The sequence below is a fragment of the Pseudoliparis swirei genome, chromosome 10, assembly GCF_029220125.1.
Source record: "Pseudoliparis swirei isolate HS2019 ecotype Mariana Trench chromosome 10, NWPU_hadal_v1, whole genome shotgun sequence".
Classification (NCBI taxonomy): domain Eukaryota; kingdom Metazoa; phylum Chordata; class Actinopteri; order Perciformes; family Liparidae; genus Pseudoliparis; species Pseudoliparis swirei.
The window spans coordinates 13850875-13877881 of NC_079397.1; the positions used below are offsets into that span (position 1 = coordinate 13850875).

The 27007-nt window shown below is 44.5% G+C and overlaps 1 protein-coding gene across 4 annotated transcripts; it reads right to left on the bottom strand.

Moving 5' to 3' along the window:
• Positions 1–2906: 2906 nt before the first annotated feature.
• On the bottom strand, positions 2907–27007 carry LOC130200844 (ninjurin-2-like). 4 transcript variants are annotated; one of them, XR_008833089.1, is made up of 6 exons: positions 26836–27007; positions 6703–6839; positions 6082–6161; positions 5614–5777; positions 5134–5336; positions 3541–4174 (listed from the first exon to the last, which is right to left on the bottom strand). XR_008833089.1 is itself a non-coding variant. In XM_056425413.1 (5 exons), the coding sequence occupies exons 1-4, from the start codon at positions 26929–26931 to the stop codon at positions 5623–5625; spliced, it is 468 nt and encodes a 155-aa protein (XP_056281388.1). In that variant the 5' UTR covers positions 26932–27007; the 3' UTR covers positions 2907–3277; positions 5614–5622. The 4 variants fall into 4 exon arrangements, 3 of the variants coding, with proteins under 3 accessions (XP_056281388.1, XP_056281389.1, XP_056281387.1); XM_056425413.1 differs by lacking the exons at positions 3541–4174; positions 5134–5336 and adding an exon at positions 2907–3277; XM_056425414.1 differs by lacking the exon at positions 5614–5777.

Genomic DNA, 27007 nt, shown 5'->3' on the forward strand with positions numbered 1-27007 from the left:
TGTGCTTAGGGACCTGCCTTTTTTGTTTGTTTACCTGGACGACATCCTGGTTGCCAGTTCATCGAGGGCAGAGCATATGTCTCACCTGCGGATATTGTTTGCTCGGCTCAACCAACACGGGTTGATCATCAACCCAGCTAAGTGTCAGTTTGGGTTGACAACCATTGACTTCCTTGGACATCGCATCACTAAAGACGGGGCCGTTCCCCTTCCAGCGAAGGTGGACGCGGTGGCTAACTTTCAGCGCCCGCTCACAGTGAAGGCACTGCAGGAGTTTTTAGGAATGGTAAACTTTACCATCGATTCATCCCCCGGGCAGCATAGTTGATGTGACCCCTTTTCGAAGCCCTGAAAGGCAAGACTGTCAAACAAGCGGTTGACTGGACAGAGAAGCGGGACCAGGAATTTGGGGATACCAAGACTGTTCTGGCAAGGGCAACGATGCTGGCACATCCCGCACCCAAGGCTCCGATCGCCATCATCACTGACGCTTCAGATTTTGCAGTGGGCGCCGTGTACGAGCAGTGGGTGAAAGGGGCATGGCAGCCACTTGCTTTTTTTAGTCGACAGCTGCGTCCTAACGAGAGAAAGTACAGCACTTTTGATCGGGAGCTCCTTGGCCTGTTTCTTGCCATTCGACATTTCCGGTTCTAGAGGTTCGACAGTTCACAGCTTTTGTGGATCACAAGCCGTTGACATTCGCTATGCGTAAGACAGCTGAACCACGGTCAGGCCGCCAGCAGCGCCAGCTCTCCTTCATCTCCGAATTCACCACGGATGTTCAACATGTGGCAGGCAAACATAACCTGGTCGCAGATTGTTTATCAAGAGCTGTCGTGGGGCCGGTTCATTTGGGACTGGATTATGCTAAGATGGCGGAGGATCAAGTTTCGGACCCAGGCGTGCAGCAATTGAGGACGGCAACAACGGGACTGCAATTGGGGGAGGTTCCATTTGGCGAAAAAGGGACCACGCTCCTCTGCGACGTCTCCACAGGTCAGACACGACCGGTTATTCCCACCGGATGGAGACAGCAAGTGTTTGACACTATTCATGGTCTTTCGCACCCGGCAAGAAGGCATCGCAGAGGTTGGTGACGGCGGTTTGTCTGGCACGGCTTGAAGAAAGATGTGCGAAAATGGGCAGGGACTTGTGTGGTGTGCCAACGCGCCAAGGTGCACCGTCACATAAAGCCCCATTGTCACAGTTCTCAGTTCCAGAAAGGAGGTTGGAACATGTAAACGTGGCTCTGGTGGGACCCCTTCCTCCGTCCCGAGGGTTCACACACCTCCTCACCATGGTGGACCGAACCACGCGTTGGCCAGAGGCCATCCCGCTGTCATCAACGACATCGGATGAGGTGGCTCGAGCGTTCATTGGGACGTGGGTCGCCAGGTTTGGGGCCCCAGCTGACGTTTCCTCGGACAGAGGCCCACAGTTCACGTCGGAGCTCTGGAACGCAGTAGCAGAAAGCCTGCAGGGCTGAAGCTCCACCGTACTACTGCTCATCACCCACAGGCTAATGGGTTGTGCGAGCGGTTCCATCGCTCAATGAAAGCTGCTCTGCGGGCCAGCCTCAAGGACGGGCGCTGGGTGGACAGGCTCCCATGGGTCATGTTGGGGCTCAGAACAGGCCCCAAGGAGGACCTTCAAGCTTCATCCGCTGAGTTGGTGTACGGCCAGCCGCTGCGGGTTCCTGGGGAGTTCATCCCCAAGGTCACAGACCCGTGGTCTGCGACACAGCAGCGGGCCGCTCTCCTGGAAAAGGCTGGAGTGTTCACCCCTGTGCCCACGTCGCAGCACGGCCTCCCGCAGTCACACGTCCCGTCCAGCCTAAAGACAGCAGAGTACGTCTTCATTCGCCAGGACGGCCGCCATGGACCCTTTAAACCGCCCTACGAAGGACCGTTTCGCGTGCTAGAGGCCGGGGACAAAACCTTCAAAGTCGATGTTGGCGGTAAAGTGGAGCAATTGTCGGTTGGGAGCACATAATTCACAAGACTAGTAGGGTGGTGTGCAGGATACGTGACCGGGTCCCATTAAGAGCTGGGAGCGTAACCAGGGCAACGGGGTGGCGTCGAGGGGTTTAAAGGTCACGAGAGGTCAGTGTCACGGGTGAAATGTTTGTGTGAGGAAATAAACGGCCACAGAGGTGTGCAGCCAAAGAAAGTGACTTTGTCCATATCGTTCATTCCCGCGCTCCTACACGCTTTTATTTGAGTCGGCACAACTTTTCCAGCCTGTACGGCACCTGTCCAGGAAACACAGCAACCAATCACACGCGTTTGACAATCTGTATGACGTAATGATACTCAGCCAATCAAATGTGTGTATTCCGATGAGCGTTGCAAATCCAAGAACATTTATTATTAACGTATTATTTATTCAGTTCAATATAAAATCTGACAATAAATATTGTTTAGATATTATTCAATTTAACTTTCTTTATTTGATTTGACAGACAGTTGTTGACTTCATATATAGAGCGATACGACTGCTCGGCTACTTTAATATACGTACATGGCAATACATCATTGTGCAGGTTTGACATTATTTTGATGTTCCCGATCTTTGCATGAGGACATTCTCAGTAATGAGCTTGACCTCTGACCTTACTGTCAAGCAAACAGAGACTTTCTCCATTACTTTATGGTACTTAAGTACCTTTTTGGGACTTAATAGTACCAACGATTCTGAATCCGTTTAATATTTCATGCACTTTTTGTGTTTCATTCGTGGATTTTGCTTGCTGCAGTGAGCACTAGTTAGATGAGGCTGATGTTAGATTAGGGAGACACTTAATGTATTCATTCATTTATTTATGTATGTATATGGCTTTGAACAGTAAATGTAGAACTCGTTGTAAAATATACTGAAAGAAAAAGACATTTTACATAATTGTCTTCTTCATATTTTTTATTTAAGTTATGTAATCATAAAATCAGCAAGTGTTAACATGTACAACAGTGCTACTTACAACGGATCAGTGTATCCAGTAGCTAACATCTACATTAAAAGTTAAGTGCCGGAATAAATAATAATAATGAATCCGTATTATGAGTAGTGTGGTGAGTGTGTCTATAACTTTAATATTCAGCAGAAGTGTGTGTACGTCAGTGGATGCGCATCATGAGCCAAGGGAAGTGTCCAGTGCGCTGCATGCCGAAGGTGCTGATGAAGAAGTTGAGGATAGTGGTGATGAAGACTATGGTGGTTGTTACGTTGTTCAGGTAGTCCAGACGTTTCTGCAGGGTGAAGGTATTCAGGTTTCGACGGCCTGTGACACACACAAACACACACACACACACACACACACACACACACACACACACACACACACACATATATACATTTTGATTCCCGTAATATAAATGCACAAACTAAAATGCGAATTTGCTTTTCTTCTTTAAATACTGACATCTTCACAACCACACACACACACACACACACACACACACACTCGCTTGTGACATTATTATAATGTGCACCTGTTGCTTTGCATTCACTATTTTCAGCAAAAAATCACACAATAATCTTAACTTCTGTTAAATCACTACATTTATTCAGCTTTCTGGAGGAGAATGTGTCGGTACATATTAGAGGGGTATGTTTTATGTATATTACCCTGTTTCTTTGTCGTATTGAGCCTGAAAATGATTTTCTACGTCAAACAAGTTTAAAAAAATCATACAAAATATTTATAAAACAAGTGTAAAACCGTTTGAAATACACACAATTTAACAAAAGTTATGCACAAGCACGTTATTGCAGCACATACGATCTTATTTACATAGATGTACAGTTGGTTAAAGTGACATTATTTTAGTTGGATTACAGCGTGACGCACATCTCAAGAGCCTGAATGATAAATAAGATGTGATGTTTGAACGTAGGCGAATTGAATGTGAATTTTCAACTGTGAATCAGCGTGTGCCCAGATGAAATACACTGAATGTGTGTGTGTGTGTGTGTGTGTGTGTGTGTGTGTGGTTGGGTGTGTGCTCGTGTCAGAAGTGGAGTCGAGCCAGCAGCCAGCGGAAGAAGCCGGTCCTCTTGGATCCGAAGAAGCTGGCGAAGAAGTTAATCACCGCGGTGAGGAAGATGACACCTGTGGCAAGGTTGTTCAGGTAGTCGAGTCGTTTCTGATTGGACACCACGTTCAGGTCCCTGCGGGCTACAATACACACACACACACACACACACACACAAACACACAATTTCAAACACTTCAAACACATCCACACACAGCCAGACGTCTGATGCACAGTTGCCCCTCACACACAGTAACGTGTCAACACGATGCAGCCACTCGCCCTCCGTCTCGATCACGGGACATTTTGACCCTCGCTCAACACGTACGAAAGACTGTGATGATGCTCTGGAGCAAAGAACCCCCGGCTCCTCAGGAGCAGACTCAGGACGCACTTGTTGACCGATAAAATATTGACGTAATGTTTCGTAACTTCTATTTGTCTAAATTGACGTTTTGAGCTTGTCTGGTTCTCCAGGTTCTCTTCTATCTTTTAGGAGAGCAGCGTGAGTTAAAACACACTTTTTTTCAGAATAAACACGTTTTAGATGTGGCATGAATAAAGTCAATATGGACGCAATTACACTGTGGTGCAGATTGAGGGTGAAGAAGCTGCTTTTAAATTTGAGCAAAAGCCAAAGGACTGGGATTGGGAGGTTGCTCAGGTTACGTTTTGATCGCGGTGTATTTATTTATTTATTTATTTGTATGCGTGTTACTCGCATAACTCAAAAAGTATTTAACCGAATCGCATGAAATTTGGTGGGATGATTGGTTATTATCCGCGGGCCATTTGATTAGATTTTGGGATCGATCGGGTCAAAGGTTAAGGTCAAGGTCATGAAAAGGTCAAAATCTTCTTGAATTGCATGAAATTTGGTGGGATGATTGGTTATTATCCGGGGACCATTTGATTCGATTTTATGAAGCTGATAGAGAGGATAGAAATTAGAGCTGCTTCCTTATGCGTTTGATTTCAAATGGTGCTACTTTGGCATCAGCTGAGTAAAGTCAAGAAGGACACGGTCACAAGTGTAAATTCCCCTCGTGGCAACTTTAAACTTGTATGTTAATCTTTAGTTTTTGCGTGTGAATGTACGTACGGTGTGTGCTCGATTGCGTTATCTGTCATCGGCCTATAGGATGAACCGCTGGAGCAGCCATCGCAGGAAGCAGCTGCGCTGTGTGCCGAACGCGGCTTTGATGATGTTGACGATGAGGGTGAGGAAGATGATGCCGGTGGTCAGATTGTTCAGGAAGTTTAACAACCGCTGACACGAGGGGAGGCTGGTCAGCTCACAACGAGCTGCACACACACACAGACACGCACACACACACATGCACACACACACACACACACACACACATACACACACATCTAGTTGGTCCCTTGGCCCAATCCATTCATCCTGTATAAAAACCGGAGTACAGAAATACTGCAGTTTATTAGTATTTTAAGTAGAACGATAAGTGTGTGTGTGCGTGTGTGTGTGTGTGTGTGTTGTGTGTGTGTGTGTGTGTGTGTGTGTACATCGTCTGTCCCTACTTTCCCAATCACTCTCCATATTAGAATCATTGCCTACATCAGAGGGTCAGAAATGCATCCTGGCAAAGAGGCCGGTGCGCTCCATCCCAAAGACAGAGATGAAGATATTGCTGACGAAGATGAGGAAGATGAGGATGGTTGTGATGTTGTTCAGGCCGTCCAGGCGCTTCTGATTGGCCTCTTCGCTTATGTCTCCCCGAGCTGCAATAAATGTGCACACACACAAACACACCAAAAATAACAACAAAACAATCATAACAATGCTCAGCTCACTGCTCCGATGCATGTGACTTTACTTTCAGCCTTTTATATTCGTAGCTCATGTTGAATAAAGGATGTGTGTTTCTGCTCGAAACCCTTTTGTGCCAAACACAAGACTGCACCGAGTGTGTCTTCACGACAAATCAGTAGTCTGTGCGTTAGTGTGTTAATATGAAAGGTTAAGAGCACGGGGGGATGGATGTCTGATGCTTTTTAAGCTAATGCTGTCATATGATTGGCTCACCAATGATGATGATCAGGACTCCAGCCACTATCTGGAGAACAAGGGAGAAGGAGATGAGCGTCAGGACGGCAGCATAGTACCTGAGGAGGAGAGAGAGAAACGGGATGCAATTATTACCGTCGCATTGAAAATGCGGAAGGTTATGTTTTGATCGCCGTGTATTTATTTATTTATTTGTATGCGTGTTCCTCGCATAACTCAAGAAGTATTAAACCCAATCGCATGAAATTTGGTGGGATGATTGGTTATTATCCGCGGACCATTTGATTAGATTTTGGGATCGATCGGGTCAACGGTCAAGGTCAAGGTCATGAAAAGGTCAACATCTTCTTTTTACCATAGCAAGGTCAATTTGTATCCACTTGGCATGTAACTAATGCCAACATGTTCAGAATTCAATGCCCAATCTTGTGATATGCGAAGGTATGCGCTCTACTGAGTGCCCGTTCTAGTTCTGTATAATGTGATAATTCAGGAGCTTGAACCCCATAATCGCCCCTCCCCCAACTTTTAAGTGAAGTTGCAGTGAGATTTTGCAGTGTGTCCTCTCTTTCACACACACACACACACACACACACACACACACACACACACACACACACACACACACAGTAGACCTACCTGTATCCAGCTCCCTGTTCGATGACGGTCTTCATGTGCGTGATGTTAGCCAGGAACAGGGCGATGTCCAACATGCCCTCGGCGGCCGACTTCTTGGTGGCGTACAGGTTCATGTTCAGATTAGAGGGGGGACCTCCCTGAGAGATACAGAATATACAGAATTCATATTTCAGTTTTCAAGTGATCAGCACAGCTTCTCAATCAATGGCTTCAATTGTTGTCACCCATCCGGTCTGTATACATTTTCTTTTTCTGAGACATCGAGACACTAAATTTAATACATTATTGCAACCGCTGCCGTACTTGGCGCCGTAGAGGCCTCCACCCAAAAGATAACAGGGAAGAAAGAAGTCAACAATCTCCGTTGCTGTGAGTTCTGACCAGGAGAGGGCAGCAAAGACCAAGAACACCTCCACAGGATCCTGCCAGGACAAGTCTGATGAACTGTCTTCATTGTTTTTGTTTATTGACCAAATCCAAGCTATAATAAAAATGAAAATAAAACTCCACATATATCATTTGCATTGCTTTTTTCCACTGCTTTTTTCCATCCTATATTTAGTGCACTTCCTTGTTTTGCAGCAGGGGTGAGATAAGAGGCTCTTATTTTGACAGCTCAGAAGCAGATTTTTTTCTCGTGGTTTATTTATTACAAAATTTCGAATTGAAGCTCATTTTAAGTTTTTACAATGACGCAACACAACACAACGGCAGTTTGAAACAGCGCAGTCTGTGTAGACCAGGAAACATATAGATCATATCTGTAAAGCCGATCATGTGCACACTATAGGGACACAATGTACTTCAGGACTTAAACGGCCATTGCTGACCCAAAATAAGCAGAACTTTGGCCAAACCTGCAGCTTCTATGTGTGAGCTGCCCCTCTTTTTTGAAGGTAGCACTTTCGAGCCACGACGCGTCATCCGGACGTCTCCATTTGAAGTCGACTGAGCCCCAAACCGTCCACAATGTTTTCAGTTCATTGTTTTCATTTTCAGTTGTTGGGACAACACTGTGGGGGATGTACGCAGTGTGCTCGTGGGGTGACATCACGTGCAGACAGAAACTTGGCAGGTGCACTTTTGCAGAAAATACTTTCCATTGACGCCGTTCAAATGAGCTCCATGTCTTATCCGGAGGGAGCTTTGATTCATGGAACCAGGCGTTGGTGTTGACATTGTCACACATATGTTTTGGACTCTTCGAGTGCCACAAAACCAAAACCAAAAACAAACCGATAACCTGCATCTTGCTCTTTATCCAAAGGGTTACTAATATCCCAGGGTTAGATTCAAAGTCTGAATAAATGTATTTCTTTGAAGGACAATTTACCCGTCCTGATGCTGTGATCCCGACACGTAATATATGTGTTCTATATATGCCATACAGCCTGTGTTATACAGTACAGCTTGATCCAGGCTGGATGCAGCTCCAAGAAAGCATGAAGCAATTCCTAGAAAGGCAAGACTGTCAAAACACGATGAGCACGTGGTACGAGTGCCTTCGAAGTGCCTTCGAAATGTGTGTGTGTGTGTGTGTGTGTGTGAGAGGGAGAGAGAGAGAAAATAGCTGGAAGGAGAAACAGACAAAGACAGAGAGGGACGTGAGGAGGGGAAAGAAAGACTACAGAGAGGGGGAGAGAGTGAGAGATTAAAGTATGTATATATGAACTGGCCTGTTTCCATCATTCCCCTTTTGGGAGTCATGTGGTCACAATTGATCAACTTCAGCATTAGGCAGCCCTCCAAAACACACACACACACACACATTGGAATGGCTTACGTACAGTTTCACGGACCATGTGTGTTCACTTAGTTGAATGTGTCCACAAATGTAATGACGTGTGTGCGTTTATCACATTTAATGTGAACTTAACTGGATTTATGAAATTATTATGTTGCCCTTTGTTTCACCGTATGGAGGGGGACGGCTCGTTGTTTACAGCACTAGTGGTGAGCTGGGTTACGCACGTTTGTCTTCAGAAGCTGTGAGCCAGCAGTCGGCCTCAGGGTTAAGTCCTAAAGGTCAAGGGTCGACTACCTGGATCAGCTTTTGCTTTTCAGGAATGAGAAGAAGAAAAAAGTTTTGAGTTCTCTGAGCTCGTCTGTACGGAACCACCATTTATTAAAAAAAAATGTTACTACTTCCACAGCAACCTTCGTTGTGCGTCAAACAGATACAGGAGCCACGCACATTAGTGCCTTATTGCTGTGGGCTTACTGGATATGGGTCTAAGACTGAGCTATAGTCAATGAAACTACTGTACAATGCGGTTCTCATTGCTTAAAGATATAAAATACTGTAACCGCACAAGATCATTAAAGTCAACATATAATAAAAGATGAAATGGGAACTTGAAGCTGCCACTCGGCACCTGCAAAGAATGTCTGTGAATGCGCTTTGATGGCTGGAAACAATGAACATTATATTGCCACCCGCGTTTTTTTATTGACCTGGCAAATGACCAACTATTGAGACAAGGATATGAATAAATAAAGACGTTTGTCATTTAGACTTTTTAAACATGAATTAATGACATGATCCACATTTCCTGGCAATCCATCCCATAGGGAGTGACAGACCAATACTGTTTACTGTAGAGCCACAAACTATGAGAAATAAAAACAATAAGAATATGAAGAATAAGAATAAGAATGAATACGAATTGTAATCAACATCAAAATAATAATATAAACTGTAACTTCAGTAATAATGTACCTTTGTCGAAAGAGGGTCTCTTTATTCACAGTGTTTTTTCTGGACATATGGTATTTATAAACTTACTGCCTGTAAAACTTCCATTCCCTGAATTCACTGATGCACAACCCGAGGCCCGGGACCACATCACGTCATGTACGCACACACACACTCTCTACACACACAAGGCACATGTACAGATGTGCACATTGGGCACCTAAACAACTACAAGTCTTCTAATTGCACATAAACACACACAAATAAACCCCAGACCACATGGGAGCCCCCCCTCGACCTCACAGGAAGTGCTCCTCCCCTGCACTGCAATTGGTTGCCATCATGGCCAATAGGAAGGGACGAGCAACTAGGAGTGGAGCTCTGGTTTTCTTCTTACTCTTTTTGTTTAATGTCAGTCTGTCAGTCTGTCTCTCCGTCTGTCTGTCTGTCTGTTTGTCTGTCTGTCTACCTGTCTGTATGTCTGTCTATCTATCAGTCTATCAACCTGTCTCTCTGTCTGTCTGTCTATCTATCTATCTATCCGTCTATCTATATATCTGTCTGTCTGTCTGTCTGCCTGTCTGTCTGTCTCCCTGCCTGTCTGTCTGTCTCCCTGTATGTCTGTCTGTCTGTCTGTCTGTCTATCTGTCTGTCTGTCTGTCTCCCTGTATGTCTGTCTGTCTGTCTGTGTCCCTGCTCGCCTCTGACTGGGTTTCTTTGTTTTTCATCTGCGTTTTTCAAAAGCTCTCTCTGCCCCGAAGGCATCGTCTTTCTGTTTGGTTTTATGTAACTGCCATTTAGGGCGAGGGAGCGGGAAGAAAGACGAAAAAAAAGCAGATGAAGAGAAACAGATAGCGACACAAAGGAGAGGAGTCAGCATGACGCGGGGGAAGAGATGCAGGGACAAAGACACTTGTGTTTTCTCTAGATGACTTGAGTGGCAGCAGACCCGTGTCTGACTTACACTTAATCCAACCACGTTGGCCTCAAACCGGCGTGTGTTGTGGCCTCAAACCAGGAGCAGAGCAGAGACAACGAAGCTCCTCTTTTCAGACACATCCATGGTTTGTTGCTCATACACAATGTCCATTTTCAAAGGACCAATTACAGTCAATTGCAGACACACAATTCCAGATGAAACAATGCACGTATGACCTTCTGCTGCGCTACGCAGACACGACAGTGACTCCTCTTCTGTTGCATTTCTGACAGATGCTCCAGATGTGTTTGCTGCTCCCGGTGTTCACTGCGTGAGTCAGTTTGAATGTGACTCAGGAACTGTGTGATTCAAACACGCCTGCTGTTACACCAGAAAGGTGCACTCAGTCGGCTGAGTGGTGGCGAGGAGCTCAGCAGTGTGTTCACCGGGAGCTATCAGGCACCTTTGCTTGATGGCCGACAGCCAAACAGTTTCCCTTCGATTTCTCTGCGGCTGCAAAGCAGCTTCTGGAGGTCAGAGGCGGTGGTCCCTAGACTAGTCGGGGGCAGGTTGAAGGTCGTGAGTGAGGAGTCGGCAGACGGTCAATGGAAGAATAAAATGTGTATGTTGAGAAAGTGGGAGTCACCGCAACCACGGGAGGTCGCTGAGCATGCAGACGTTTCTGGACACCCACAATATAAGTCTGTATAATATATTTTATTTTAAGTTTGCAACAGCATATTGCTATATTATCCCTGGACAGACACAAAGGTGCACACTTAGGGAGAGAATCAACGTTTCCACTTTCTTTATCGGCCTCGATGACGGAAATGTCAGGTTCTTGTGACGGGGTGAGGCTCAGGCGCAGAGAGACAGGCTGGACGCAATATGAATCACAAAAATAACACTCTTTAATGAGGAAAAACAGTTTATAAAAAAACAAGGTCCAAAAGGGGCAGGCAGAGAATCCAGGTTCAGGGCAGGCAGGGTCAACAAGCAGAACCAGGAACACGGACAGGACGACGGGAAAAGGACACGGAACCATAGACAACTAAGTGAACCCAAGTGTCATTTTACTGTTACACACATCCTCGTCCTTTTTGATCCTTCCCTTCTTCCTCTCTCATTTACATAAAGCATCATTTTCTTCTTGACCCCACTTCCGGCATTCTGCTTTGACACAGACATAAAGCTACAGGAGAGACACCACAGCCATTAGCTGATAGGACACACACTGCATCATACCCAGTGGAAATGTGTGTACATTGCACAAGCAGTGCACTAGTTCTGTAATCAAAAATATACTCCTAACATTGTATCGTTAAGAAATTGTTGAGAAAATGAAAATATAGAAACACATGACAGCATCTATATCACACTGTACAAGTAACAACATAAGCTTTAACCGCCTTTCTGTTCATTATGTTCCGCCTCTTGACATCGTTAATCTTTCAATTTGCTGTTCCTCGCTTTGTCCTTTTGTGATGAGTGATGAGGAGTGTCACCCTCCTCCTCCTCCTCCTGTTATCCAATGGAGTGCGAGCTCCAGGATGGACGCCTAATTACTGGGCAGGGTGTACAAAAAAAATAAATGAGCGTGCTTGCGTGTGTGTGCGTGCGTGTGTGTGTGCGTGCATGTGTGTGTGCGTGCATGTGAGTGTGTGTAGGAGCCAGAGAGAGAGAGAGAGAGAGAGAGAGAGAGAGAGAGAGAGAGAGAGAGAGACCTCATTTAAAGTCGGGCTAAAGCAAATATAAATCAATGTTTATGAGTTTTTGCAGAATGTTAACGTGCATGCCAGAGAGACTTTTGCTGGTGGAGTCGGCTAACTTCTGTTTAGCCCACGCTAACTTGAAATGGGATGAAAATTATTAATAATTAAATTGTACATCTCTTCTCGACTTTGCAAATGTTTTTGGACAGAATTGAAGTAATAATGACAAGGGTCTTTAAAATGTGGAACATAAAGGTTCAAAGGCACAACAAGCGGCACGTTCCCCTGAATGACTGAATGCACTTTGAGAGGCCTGCGAAGAAGGGAACGGCTTTTTTAACGGTCTTTTACTTTTGTCTGCGTGTGTGTGTGTGTGTGTGTGTGGTGGTAAGACATAGAGGCATTGGGGGGATGAACAAACCTACTCAACCCCAATGACCTTTGACCTTTGCCCTCCCATACACAGTGTGGGAGGCACTCGCCCACACACAGACCCACGCACAGTGCCGCAATGTCACCCACAAGGAAATATATGAACTACGATTTCACACGACACATGCGGGTTCAGAGCTACTGCTCCATTTTAGCAGGTGCGTGTGTTTCTGTGAGCGTGTGTGTGTGTGTGTGTGTGTGTGTGTCTGCATTTGAACTTCCATCTGCTCTCTGTGAGTAGGAGAGAACAAGTGGCAGTGATCCGATATCTCTCTGCGTTCCTGACCATGAACACACAGGAAACAGAGTCTCGCATACGACTCCTCCCGCTGGCCCTTCCTGCAGGGCAACACCGTACAAAGGTTGCATATGCAACTGGCAGATTAGTCAATTATGATATTATATGTTGTTTAAGTTATATATGTATATATTCATATATATCATCTTTGATTTCTTTCTTATTGTTGTAGCTTTGCATTATTAATTTGATTGTAATCACCAAGTAAATTAATGAAATATCAGCAAAAAGTTTGACCTCTAATACATTGTATTAAATATTTTAGGTTCTTGTCTTGTCTCACTAATTGTGTTTCGAGCCTTGTCTGACTTTAAAAATGTCTGACTTATAAAAAGAATAAACCGAAAATGTGCCTTTTAAAGAAACGCTAACAAATTGATTAAAACAGATATGTGGGCTTTGTGTTCAAATATTAAAATCTAGTTATTTCCCGCTGTGTTTAGGGAAGAGCTGTGTGTAGCACCACAGTCAACAATGTGAGTGTGTATCTGAGTGTGTATGTAAGGAGAGCCCATAATCACCTGGTTCTCCTCGGACGTCATCCGCGTTGCATAAGAGAAGGACATGTGCTGTGTACTATTATAGCGTCCTTCAACATGCTAAATACCCTTGAAAAAATATGGGCGTCCTGCCAAGGCAACATTGTGAAACACACACACACATCAACAGATACAATCTTAGTGTTTGATAAGAGGCCGCTTTCTCCGAGGCTGCCCCTCCAGTTATTATGATGAGAAGTATGCGCAGCCAGCAGACGGCTGCCTAGAAAACTTAAACCTCTTGGATGACGAGTGTCAAGGAGACGTCGTATTATAATGACAGAGGATTTAACCCTCCTGTTACCTTAGGGTCAATTTGACCCCATTCAATGTTTAACCCTCCTGTTACCTTTATATTTACTGACATATTTCACCCTCGGGGTCAATTTGACCCCAGCAATTAAAACCTCCAGAAAATTATTAGAATTAATATTGTTTTCCAAGTTTAAGTGTGAGGTACTTTATGTTTGTTTGTTGACTACCTAAATAGCCCTTTAAATATATAAAAAAGTTGATATTTCTTATATGTTTGACACAGTGAAAAACAGCCTGGGGTCAAATTGACCCGAAAGAACACCGACGTTAAACATTGAATGGGGTCAAATTGACCCTAAGGTAACAGGAGGGTTAAACTACCTCATGCAGCTTTTGTTCATACTTCAACTTCAAGACAAACATGCAAACGTCATATTATTACAGCACAACCAAAGGAGTTCAGTTATGCTGCCGCTTACTGCACTCGACACACGACAAAGAATCCGAGCTGCAGCAAAGTTTAGCAAAGTGCTGTTCACATCAGAATCAGAATCAGAAACAGTTTTATTGCCAGGAATGTTTACACAAACGAGGATTTTTTTTTGGTGGAAGGTGCAACATTTGGACATGACAAACAAACAACAATCAACACGACAGAAAGACAACAAATAATGTGAAAGTGTTTGGGTGTGTGCTTCAAGTGGTGTGTTTTAGTTAAAAGTGTATGTTACGCGTGGCGTGTGTTTAAGTTAAAGTGCATGCAAATAAAGTGGCATGTGTGTGGAGGAGGCCTCAAGTTAAAGTGCATGTTAAAGTGACGTGTGTGGAGGAGGGAAGAAGAAGGAGGAGGGAGGAGTGGGAGGAAGAGGAAGAGGAAGGAGCGGGAAGAAGGAGGAGAGAGGAAGGTGGAAGAAGAGGTGGTAGTCCTGGGGGTGACAGTCAGTCAGTCCCGGGTTCCATTGATGAGCCCGACTGCCGACGGAAAAACTTTGGTGTGGCGGGAGGTCTTTGTCCTGATGGACGCAGCCTCCTCCCGAGGAGGGACGCGAACAGCGAGTGTCCAGGGTACGAGGCGTCAGCGACAAACTTTCTGGCCCGCTTCAGTGACCTGGAAGTGAACAGGACCTGGAGGGAAGGCAGATTGCAGCCAATAACCCTCTCGGCCGAGCGGATGACGCTCTGCAGCCTGCACTTGTCTTTGGCCGTGGCTGCAGGGTGCCAGACGGTGATGGAGGAGCAGATGATGGACTCAACGATGGCCGTGTAGAATTGTACCATCATTCTCCCTGGCAGGTTGAATTTCCTCAGCTGCCTCAGGAAGAACATCCTCTGCTGGGCCTTCTTGGTGATGGAGCGGATGTTCAGCTCCCACTTGAGGTCCTGGGTGATGATGGAGCCCAGGAAGCGGAAGGACTCCACAGCATCGACGGGGGAGTCCCACAGGATGAGAGGGGCGGGTGGGGCTGCATTCCTCCTGAAATCCACAACCATCTCCACTGTCTTTAGAGCGTTGAGCTCCAGGTTGTTCTGGCTGCACCAGGTCACCAGGTGGTCAGTCTCCCACCTGTAGGCGGTCTCGTCCCCACCAGAGATGAGCCCAATGAGGGTGGTGTCATCCGCGAACTTTAGGAGCTTGACGGACTGGTGACTGGAGGTGCAGCTGTTGGTGTACAGGGAGAACAGCAGAGGGAGAGAACACAGCCTTGGGGAACCTGTGCTGGTGGTCCGGGAGCCTGAGACGTGTTTCCCCAGCCTCACGTGCTGCTTCCTGTCGGTCAGGAAGTCTGTGATCCACCTGCAGGTGGAGTCGGGCACGTGCAGCTGGGAGAGCTTGTCCTGCAGCAGGGACGGATGATTGTATTGAAAGCAGAGCTGAAGTCCACAAACAGGATCCTGGCGTGGGTTCCTGGGAGTCCAGATGCTGGAGGATGTAGTGAAGGGCCATGTTGACTGCATCGTCTACAGACCTGTTGGCTCTGTAGGCGAACTGCAGGGGTCCAGGAGTGGGTCGGTGATGGTCTTGAGGTGTGACAGGACCAAGCGTTCAAGGACTTCATGACCACAGAGGTCAGGCGACGGGCCTGTAGTCATTGAGTCCTGTGATCTTGGGTTTTTGGGGACGGGATGATGGTGGAGGCCTTGAAGCAGGCTGGAACGTGGCATGTCTCCAGGAGGTGTTGAAGATGTCGGTGAACACCGGAGACAGCTGGTCAGCACAGTGCTTCAGGGTGGAGGGGAGCGGAGTCCGGGCCCGCTGCTTTGCGGGGTTCTGCTTTTTGAACAGCCTGTTGACGCCTCTCTCCAGGATGACGAGGGTCATCGCTGAGTTGATGGAGGGTGCTCCAGAGGTGTGAGCCCCTGATGGGCTGGGGGAGGGTGGGCTGATGGTCTGTGGCTTGTTGATGGGGCTGTGGGGGATTGTCTCAGGACTGCTCCATTGTCTTTCAAAGCGGCAGTAGAACTCATTGAGCTCGTCTGCCAGAAGCACATTGTTCATGGAGTGGGGTGATTTGGGCTTGTAGTTGGTGATCTGCCTGAGCCCTCTCCAGACAGAAGCAGAGTCGTTTGCTGAGAGCTGCTGTTGCAGTTTCTCAGAGTACAGTCGTTTAGCATCTCTCACCGCCTTGCTAAACCTGTATCAAATGCATCAAAGGTCTCTCCTTACTCAGTATCTCATTCTACCATATTCTGCATTTTTAAAAACTTTATTCACGACAGAAGCGAGCATTGACATGTCCGAAGTAGAACGGCTATCTGCGGCTGATTTGATTTTTATGCACAGAAAATCCAGTTCACACGATTTAAAACTTGGTTTCAAGCTCAAAAAGTCAAATTCCAGCATTGACTGACATTCCTAAAATAAAAACACTTAACCAGAAAGATGGGAAGAAAAAAAAGTACAAACCTTCAAAAGAGACTCTTTAAGGATGCACTTACATATATTGTGTGTTGTATTTAAAATAGAAGCACTGACATCTTCGTGTATTTTATTTCAAGGCCTTATCAAACTCCCAGCCACTCAACTGAGAAGCATATATGTGCTTCAATGTACTTGTGTGTTGTTCTGGACATTCTTTAATTACCACTGGATGCCCATCCCTTCCAACATACACACACATACAGTGACTTCACACAATGGCTTGTGGAAAAAAACTCGGCCCCGTACGGGATGATTTGTGTAGTTGTAAAAATATATTACTCATTGTTGAGTGTTTGCTTTAAGTTTGTATCACAGGGAAGGCATGTTTGGAAAGTGGACTGATGTCAGAGAGACTTTGTGTGGGCGAAGACGGGAGCAATATCTGGAATTCCTTGTGTTACTTTATGGTGTTTAAAATAGGTGCACGCGGGTATGCGCTCTGTGAACCAGAGGGACATAAATATTGGAATTGACATGTTGTGAGAACAAAAAGATTAATGCTCATCATTTCTCAGTAATAAATCAGACCTAATCACAGTGTTCCAACAACATGCTGTTTGTTGATTTACTTCTTTCTTTGCTGTCACCCTTCAGGACAACAGTGAGTTACTCAATGACCCTTCGGGGGCAGATGTTTGCTCTAAGGCTGCAGACCTTCCCCTCTGAAGGAATGTCATCTCTACAGCAGCAGCACGCCGGTCACTCGGAGGGAAATACTGCATGAAACCAGGTTCTGACCGAGAGATATCAAATGGCAGGAGGAATATTTGACAAAAAACGGTTGACTAAGTCGTCTGCGGCGTTGCCTGTTACATGATGACAAAGGACAAACTGACTTTTTAAGTAGTTTTAAATACATTGTTTTTTTTTTTTGCAACTTCTCGGTGACATTCAAGGCACAGAGAGGACGATGGAGTCACTCTGGTGTCCTGATGCACGGCATCTCACACATCAAAATATGTGTCTCTGATCCTGTTTTGTGTGAACGTGTGTACGTATGTGTACGTATGTGTGTGTGTGTGTGTGTGTGTGTGTATGATTGGCACACTGAAGATATGAGAACCAAACAGAATGAAGTGTCAGAAACACACTTGGCATAGAGATCAATCATGAGTCACGTAAGTCTTAAAGTACCGAGAAACAACCCGTGTGATTACACAACGTGTCCTAACAGTGTTTGTGGTTTGACGTCAATTATCAGCCACTGATACGAAAAGTCTGTTTGTCACAATGTGAGTGTGAGCGTCTGTATCCAAAACAAACACGACCGGAGGAGTGTGGGAGGAGCACACCGCCGCAGGATGCGTGTGTATGTTGTGTGTATATTGTGTACATATCGTGTGCATATTGTTTACAGTTCTGTGAATAGCTGTCCAGTACTGTGCGTGTGACCGTGTTTTGGAGTTGTGCCGTAGGGTTTGAGGTGTGGTGTGAAAATGTCGAAATAACAGAAAGATGAAAGAGTCTTGCTGTCTCTTTCTCCGATGTCGTTTAAAAAAAAAAATTATTCCACAGATGAGCCAAAGCCTGTTTGGAGTTTAACCCCCCGCACCCACCCAGGCCTTTAACCCTCCTGTTACCTTAGGGTCAATTTGACCCCATTCAATGTTTAATGTCGGTGTTTTTCACTGTGTCAAACAAATAAGAAATATCAACTTCTTTATATATTTAAAGGGCTATTTAGGTAGTCAACAAACAAACATAAAGTACCTCACACTTAAACTTGGGAAACAATATTAATTCTAATAATTTTCTGGAGGTTTTAATTGCTGGGGTCAAATTGACCCCGAGGGTAAAATATGTCAGTAAATATAAAGGTAACAGGAGGGTTAAACATTGAATGGGGTCAAATTGACCCTAAGGTAACAGGAGGGTTAAGCTTCAGGCCTCAGCCATGTGTGACATCACAGGCCATCCCCCCCCCCTGGCTGCTTCCTGGCCTTTAATGGCTCGGCCTTCATCGCCATCCACAACACACACACACACACACACCCCACGCACACACACTTCCTTCCTCATGTGTTTGTGTGCATGTGGGCATTACTCGCTTCCCGAGTTCCAAGAATAATGCTGTTTTGTACCAGAGCTGCATCCCAAATATTTCAGACATTTAAAGAGACAGGCAGATAAAGACACTGTGGTGGAAAACATGTGGAGGAAAAAAGAAAAGAAATGAACTGGGAGGGGAAAGACGTGGTATCTGTATTACCAACATATGTATTCGACTGAGGAATGTAGGGATCTTTTATCAATTTTCAAAACATCAACGGTGATTTTTGGAGACATTAGCGGATCTTCTGCCACTTTGGGGCACTATAACAATATTGTAACGGTTATAAAAAATGACATGTAATGTAATGTAATGTAATGTATTAAAGGTTCAAAGCCAACATGGTTGGGGGTGTTTTTCCTCTTCTTCTCAACATGGGTGGAGGATATTTTCTGAGCTGTCCTGAAATCTGCGTCAACGCACACTAAATACACTCAAGCATGACATGTTTGTGCATAAGAAGTCAGAATAACAGTGTTATGGTGCTTTGAAATCTGAAGTTTTACATTTCCATCTCCTTCAGCACGTCTTCCATTCGGATATGACGACTGTGCAGCGTTCTCTTTGTGTGCGTATACATACATGCTGTGCACACACAGGAAGATAGAAACACGAGTTGGTAGGAGCTCGAGGATGTCAGATATCAGCGAGGACACGGAGAACGCATGTTTCATCTCGTTTAGTCAGCGAGGCAACACGATCACGCTGGATGTGAGAAAGGAATGACAGGATGAATGTGGATATGTCAGAGGTGCTGCGTGACTGCACATGAACAACAACTTTCACACACACACACACACACACTTCTTAATCTCAAGACGTACAGTTTGTGCAGATAATGCAGTGATGTTGTTTACAACGTGGACATTTCACGTTGCTCAGTAAACATTCTCACCTAATTAGAGAGATGGATAGATAGAGAGAGATAGATAGATGGATAGAGGGATAGAGAGAGAGAGAGAGAGATACTTTGTTTATCCCCAGGGGGAAATAGGTTGTAGCAGCATGGTGACAGAGTAAACATAAACAAAGTAATATTAAGTATGAAAAAATGCACAATATATACAATACACTAACATTTTAGAGCAGGACGTATTACATTAAAAAAATATGAATAATAAAGAAAATGAAAATGAAAATAAAATAATAATTAATTAGTTATAGACAAATGCACACAGTGTTATGACTTCATGACAGCGAAGCGTCCGGCGTCTCCTTTCGCACACACACGACGCAACACTTGTGTGCCACGACTGCAATTCAGTCGCTTATGTATACACCCACGGGGAAGTTCACCAGTAATAAAAACCACGATGGTCATAACTGTGTGGCCGATATGAGGATATCAGATGTTCAACGCCGAGGTTACATTCTGTCATCACAGTGGAGAACGTATTCTATACAACAGCTATCAGCACACGTGTGTTGAAAGAAACAGAAGAAAGCTGGAGGAAAGTCTGGTCCCCACGAGAATTATTAGAGCTGTGGCAATGTGGTCAAAATCATCAGGGATGTAAGAGCTCTCTGATCAAAACTACTGTGTAATCTCAGATAATCACCTGGAGATTAAAGTGTTTAATTGTTACGATGGAGATTTCTCCACTGAGACAAACCTCTTAAAGTCTGCTCACACAAACACACACTATGCACATCCCAACTATCAGTTTAGATACACTCATTTAAATCCATTAAAATTACAATTCTTGAGAGTTATAAATGTAATTAAAAACGTATTAATATGGAAGATGTATGTGGTAGTATATATAAATATATTTTGTTTTTTATTTAGTTTATTGTTGTTTTTTTGTTGTTGTTTTATTTTCTTCTTTATTTTATATTAATTTTCTGATTTATTTTGATTTCAATTTCGGATAGGAATTTATAAGCATTTTTTTGCTTCTACCTCTACCTTTTCAGTCTTTCTCTTTTGTATATTATTTAGGAAATATTGTATTGTATTTGATTTGATTGACTGAATAAAAAATACAAACAAACAAACAAACAAAACAAAAATGGAGACTTAAGTTATACCGTCAGGGAGTGAACAGAATAATAACCATTGCATAGCTGACAATTAGATGATGAGGTTAATGATGCAGTGTCTGACCTTTGGGACAGAAAACCCCGTAAAATGAAACTCACCAGGATCCACTCATCAAAGTGTTGAATTGTCCCGGAGTTTTATTTGAACTGAAACAAGAGAAAGAGGCTCAAGGAGTGACAGCAACTCTGTGAGGATAATAATTCATGCTGTGGGCTGAATGTCAGCATGTTGAAGTCACTCTGATAAGCGTGTTAATGTGGAGAGGTATGATGGGTATCATGTCCTCTTAGTTTAGCGCGTGACCCGACAAACAAAGTGCAGCTGTGGTTGATGTGAAGGTCACATGTTGTTATGAGTAAGTATCAATTCTGACCTGATGATGCTGCTCGATGAAAAGTCAGGGGGTCACATTATTATTATTACAATCTGGGGACCATGGATATATGAAACCACATTTCCCAGCAATGCATCTGAGATATTTCAGAACATAAACATGTCAACCTGCTGGTGGAACTAGAGAGAAGTCCAGGGGAACTTAAAGCCATCTAAGAGTTTGTTTTTCCTTCGGAAATACAACTTGCAGCTGGCACGAGAGGAAAGGTTAATCTTTCTTCATCAATGTATAGTTTATATATATATATATATATATATATATATATATATATATACATATATGAACATATATATATATATATATATATATAAATACCAGATATTTATCAACTCTTACATGTAATTTATAATTATTTCTAATGTTAGCCAGTGACGTTCTGCGTGTGTGTGTGTGTGTGTGTGTGTGTGTGTGTGTGTGTGTGTGTGTGTGGCTCTGAGAAGAGGTCAATGACTATTTGTCCAAGAGAAGTTATGGCTGTTTATTTTTACTGAGGATGTCAAAGGGCACACATATATTCCAGCAACACACACTCACACATCTACAGGGGGACACACACACCGCGGAGAAGGTGGCTCAACCTCAGGCAGGACATTTCTTTTGGGCCCCATGAGGCTCCTAGAGATGATGAATATGTTTGCACAGAGCAGGCTAATTTAGACACAAAAAGTCGGGAAACTTTCTATCTATCCTGTCACGGGGACGTTTAACGAATAGAAGGATTAAGATTAGAGCTACACGCTTGTTAAAATAGTTGCATATGGTTGATTTTAAAATGGAGACGCTAATAACCGGTGATTAGCAACTTCATGGACAACATTTCTTTAAAAGGCTGTTCAACTTTCTGTCCCAATAGAATAAAGCCAACCGTTTCCCTGCTTGAAGAAAAAAGAAGAAGTAACATTTGGTAAACAAAACATTTGTGTGAAGATTCAATGATTTCCCAATCAATTAAAGAACAATGACAATTGAACACTAATGACAAGAGAAAGCATTTGACTTCTTTTGCACGTCGATGCCTTCGTGGTTTTCACACAGAGGACAATTAATAACAGAGAGCTTTTGTTCCACTGCCGGCGTCATCTCATTGTGTGGAAATCAACAATCGTCCCATGAGCACCGCAGGCACCGGGGGGGGGGGACATCAGCGACGGAGACGAGATGAGGTAAGACAGAACCCCCGCCCACCTCCCACACGCCTCCTTCTCCTCCATCTCTCCTGCCCTGCTCTCACTTTTTCCCCTCTGGCGCATTAAAAACCGCAGATGACGTCACACAGCCACGTCGTTCCATCGTTCTGCTGCACGGAGGACAATACCAGTGGGGCTGTGACGTCCTTGACCCCGGCTCACGCAACAGACACACGGCCGCACAAGCCAAATATTTACATACTGACATGTTCACACACTAACACACACACACACACACAGTCTCGTGAACCCACGTGCTCGACGGACCAGCAATACGTGGAAGAACGTTTCCCTGCCGTTCTTTTGTAAATTCTAAGAAAAAACATCGAACAGCTTCACACTCGCTTCTTTACGAGCAGGGTGTGTATGCAAAGCGAGAAGGGAGAGTGATTTACAGTCAAGTGAACGTGGATTTGTAATTCTAGAGTGCTTTTAAATATACTTTGAGTGTGCGTAAGAGTGAGAGGTAGTGCTGTGAGTTATGGCGTCTCGGCAGGGGGAGCCTCGGCACTGGAGAGGGGGTTTCCTGTTCTTTCTTGGCACGTACGACTGGAACAAGTGGATGGAGGAACAAATGTGTGACATAACACTCGAACCAAACGCTGATGCCAGTGATTTATTTCACCAGTAATAATCAGCTCAAGGTTTACACGTGCGTATGTGTGTGTGTTTGTGTTTGATAATCTAATTCTAAAGTTCCGTCTGCTATCACTTGTCATGGCTCCTTTTGCATCGTCAAAGACTTTCAAGTTTCAGCACACCATGCACACAAGTGGCAGCTAACTGGGCTCTAAAAAGCTGTTTCAGATTCAAACTGAGTTGGCTGTCATTTCCCCCACGAATGAAAAGAAAACACACACTTCCCCCGAGAGGCAAGACAGAATGACAGAAAGACAAGAAAAGAATACAGAATTGATCAAAGAGAGGTACAAAATATCATATTATTCTCCGTAAAAACAACTTCTGACTATAGGCCATACATAAAAACATGTGAAAATATGATCTTTGGCTCTTCTACCGCTGTGAATTAATGTAAATGATTCATAACCGTCGCTCGCATTCCTTACAATAATGTTAAATATTGAATTACAAGCATATTACACAACAAGCCATTTAAAGGCTCAGCTGAGTCGAGGATGAAAGTTCCCGGAATCACACACACACACACACACACACACACACACACACACACACACACACACACACACACACACACACACACACATTCTCATACTTCACAGTCACACTCAGAATGTGGCATCTGTCATGTAGGGGCCAAGAAGATGTTACACGAGCACTCACACACACACACACACATGTAATGTCAAAGAGAGGCAGCAATGTATTCTGGGAGGTGATAGAAGTGGGAAGAAGATGAGATGGTGGTCATGGAGGGACACACGGCAGCAGACACTAAAACCGATTGCAGTCAACAAGTTGTTGTTCGGAGGAAGAATGCAGGCGGAACAAGGGAAATGTGAAAGTTGTGAAATATTATCGTGATCATCCGTCAATGATTATCATCATTGTTGGCATGAGTGACAACAACAAAACCAAATCATCTGTGGTATCCTTTTACAAACACAACAGTGACGTGATTGTCGTAATATTGATAATATCGCTTGTTCCTCTGTGCCCTAGAGATCAATTGTTGCCACAAAAAAAAAACAATAAGCCACATTATTGCCCTGGATGAAAAGAAAAATTCATATCCATGAACATGGACACTGTGGATGATTTCGAGATGATCCCACAACTGAAAAAAGTGACCAAGAAACACACATCTGCTCGACACGACTCTGTCCAGCTGCTTTAGTCAAAGTACGTTTTCACAAGACTTTTTTATTGAATTAAAGATTTCCATCTTCAGGAGGCCAGTCCACTCAGGACAGGCCGGGGTCGAGTGGACGACTCTGACCCACGCTAGATGTTGAATGGAGGAAAGGCATCGCTGCACTGATCCTCCAGGAATTGAAGGTTTATTGAACTTCTGACCACATGACCACAGCCGGGCGCCGTCAGGCCCGGTGTGTAAAGAACTCGCATGTCTCCACTCGTTGGCAGCAGGTTGTTTCCCAGGGTGCAGTTTGTCTTAAACACCATTAAATGGTGACCTCCTACAACCAGAAGAGGTTCCTCATTGTGTGCCGTCAGGCTATTTCACTTTATTAAATCAAATTTAATACATTTAATTAATAAAATTAATTTATTATAACAAACTGCATTAGATCGCTGGAGATCCTGGCAAACTCAACACTTTACTCAGCACTTTACTTTACTCAGCACTTTACTTTGTTTTCCCCTTCTATATTTAGTTTCCTCTGTATATTTAGTATTTTAGTATTTAGTATTTCGTTTTGTTATTGTGTTTTGTGTTTTATTTTTATTAATGCTCTAACGTGCACCCGCTGCTGTGATCCTGAAATTTCCCGACTGTGGGACAAATAAAGGATTATCTTATCTTATCTTATCTTATCTTTATTGATTATCAGAAGGACACTTAACAACTGTTGGAATACAAGTGTTCTCGTCTTTTATAGCACCATTTAACCACCAAGAAACCTTCTTCCGTGGCTTCCCTGTTTTGAGGGGCTGTGTGATCCCTATTAATTCTGTATCAGCGCTCCACACCCTGTTGCTATGCTCTATACTCAGAGAGTGACTTAGAGGTGTAAAGCCTTCACACCATCGAAATAGATTCATCGTAGCTGCTTCGCTGGTCAGGCGGCGCTCACAAAAAAACCTCATAAATACAATTCCACCAATTTCCTTTGTACTTGATTTTGAGATATGATGAGTGCATTGAGCCTGGACGTTGAGACACTGACACGAACTCAGGGACTGAGAAATATATTCAAAGTCCAGCAGATCAAGTGGGAAAAAAACCCGGTATCATTTAAACGAGATACAATGAGAGTGACCCTTCTTAGTAAACAGTGAGCACATTTATGTTGACAGCTACTGAGAGCAGCCTGTGGGGAATGTGTTTCTACCATCAACACAACTTTTTGCATTGCATTGCATTTGCAATACATGTATTTACGATGTGTGGCTGGTATTCACACACTGTCTCTATACCTGCTTACATAACTATAAGTACAGGCGCAACCCATCCACCCGTCAGTAAAAACAACATGGCAACGATGGACACGTGATGTCGCGATGAACGCATCAGTCACAAGCTAAACGCGAGCGGCGTCCGGGGTCGACTTACAGGACGCGTCTCACGCCGTGAGAACGGTTTCTGAAACGCACGCGAAGGTGCATCCAGTCATTTCCGCTCTTCTGGGTGGAACACATTTCTCTCTTCACATCTGCCAACATATAATTAAGGAAACAGGGTTGACAAAGATGTGGACAGCACTCGGCAAACCCTTTTTGAGAGGCGTGATAGATCACGAGCGTCATCGCTCGTGACTGATGGTGACCAAATGGTGAAATATGCTGTCAGCTGGGAATCCGTGATGGTTGGAGGCCTCCATCAACGATCATCCGTGTTGAGCATGCATTTCATGATTCATCGAAACACAAGAGGGAAATTCAGGGATCGAAAGTAACCTCGTCTTTGTGTGCGTTCAGTGAAACGAATGAACAGAACCAGCATTCATGAGGGGTACATGTGGGCGTGGTGAGCAAGAAGCAACTTTATTTGTGCAGTTCTATGAGTTCATAGTGCTGCTGCAACGGTCTTCCTGAGGGAATATTGGGTCAAATTCAATATTTAATTGAAAGTTTTTTGATTTAAGTTTAATTTGATTCACAAACCTTTATATACATACGTATATTTAGTGTGGATGGCCCTGATGACTACATCCACTCACGCACGCACACACACACACACACACACACACACACACACACTTGAGTAATAGCACTTTGTTCACTGGAGAGTGTGTCGCTAAATATACTACCAGTAACTGACAGCCCTGCTGGTTGATGGGCAGAAACACTGCTGGCCCTGACACTGATACAGAAGATGAATCGCAACAGACACCAGAGAGGGTGTGTGTGTGTGTGTGTGTGTGTGTGTGTGTTGGAGAGACTCTGTGCATTCCTATTAGTGAATGATGAGTCAGAGGATTAAATGAAGAAATAAATAAATAAATAAAATTTTAACTACAAAATGTAATCTATAAAAATAAAAGAAAAAAGGCCATAAAAATGTTATGTTGAAAAAAAGACAGAAAAAGCATCTTCTCAAAACCGCAACCCCAGCTTGACCTCTTGTTCTTGGCATTCGTGAGTCCCTGTGCTGTGGACCACCGGCTGCATGAGAGGACTTTATGAGCCTTTGCACCTGGACCCTAATTGGTATTTGATGGATGTTGCGACCGTAACCTGGTCTCAGAATAGAGTGCGGACACTCGGCCCAACCCAGAGAGCCTCACAGCAGCCCTGTGATCCTCAGCTCTCACAGAGGCAGGACATACCGCAGCTCTGTGGCAAAGCTAAGACAGGACCAGCAATTCAGAATCGTGGATAGGGCCGAACTGTGGGGAGGGGAGAACAGAAAGGCAGAGAGGCAGGAGAGGTAGGAGAGGTAGGAGAGGCCACTGCCTCACAGACAGGAAGATGCATCTCTCTTACGTTGATCACATCCGTCCTCCTGCGTCCGTCCCCTCTATCTCCACCCGTCTCGCTCTCTTTTGCAAACACACAGTTTTCTCTCTCCTTCAGGGTGCACTGACCTGCAGAGGGCCGCCGGCTGGCATGGTGGATCTCAGCGACGTCCGGTCGAGGTCTCGGCCCGGGTCCCCCCTCTCCGTCTTCCCAAGTCCCTGCATAATACGGCCCGGAGCGAGCAAGCGAACCGAGGGCACAGACACACTCGCACACACTCGAGCGTTACCCCCACGGCGG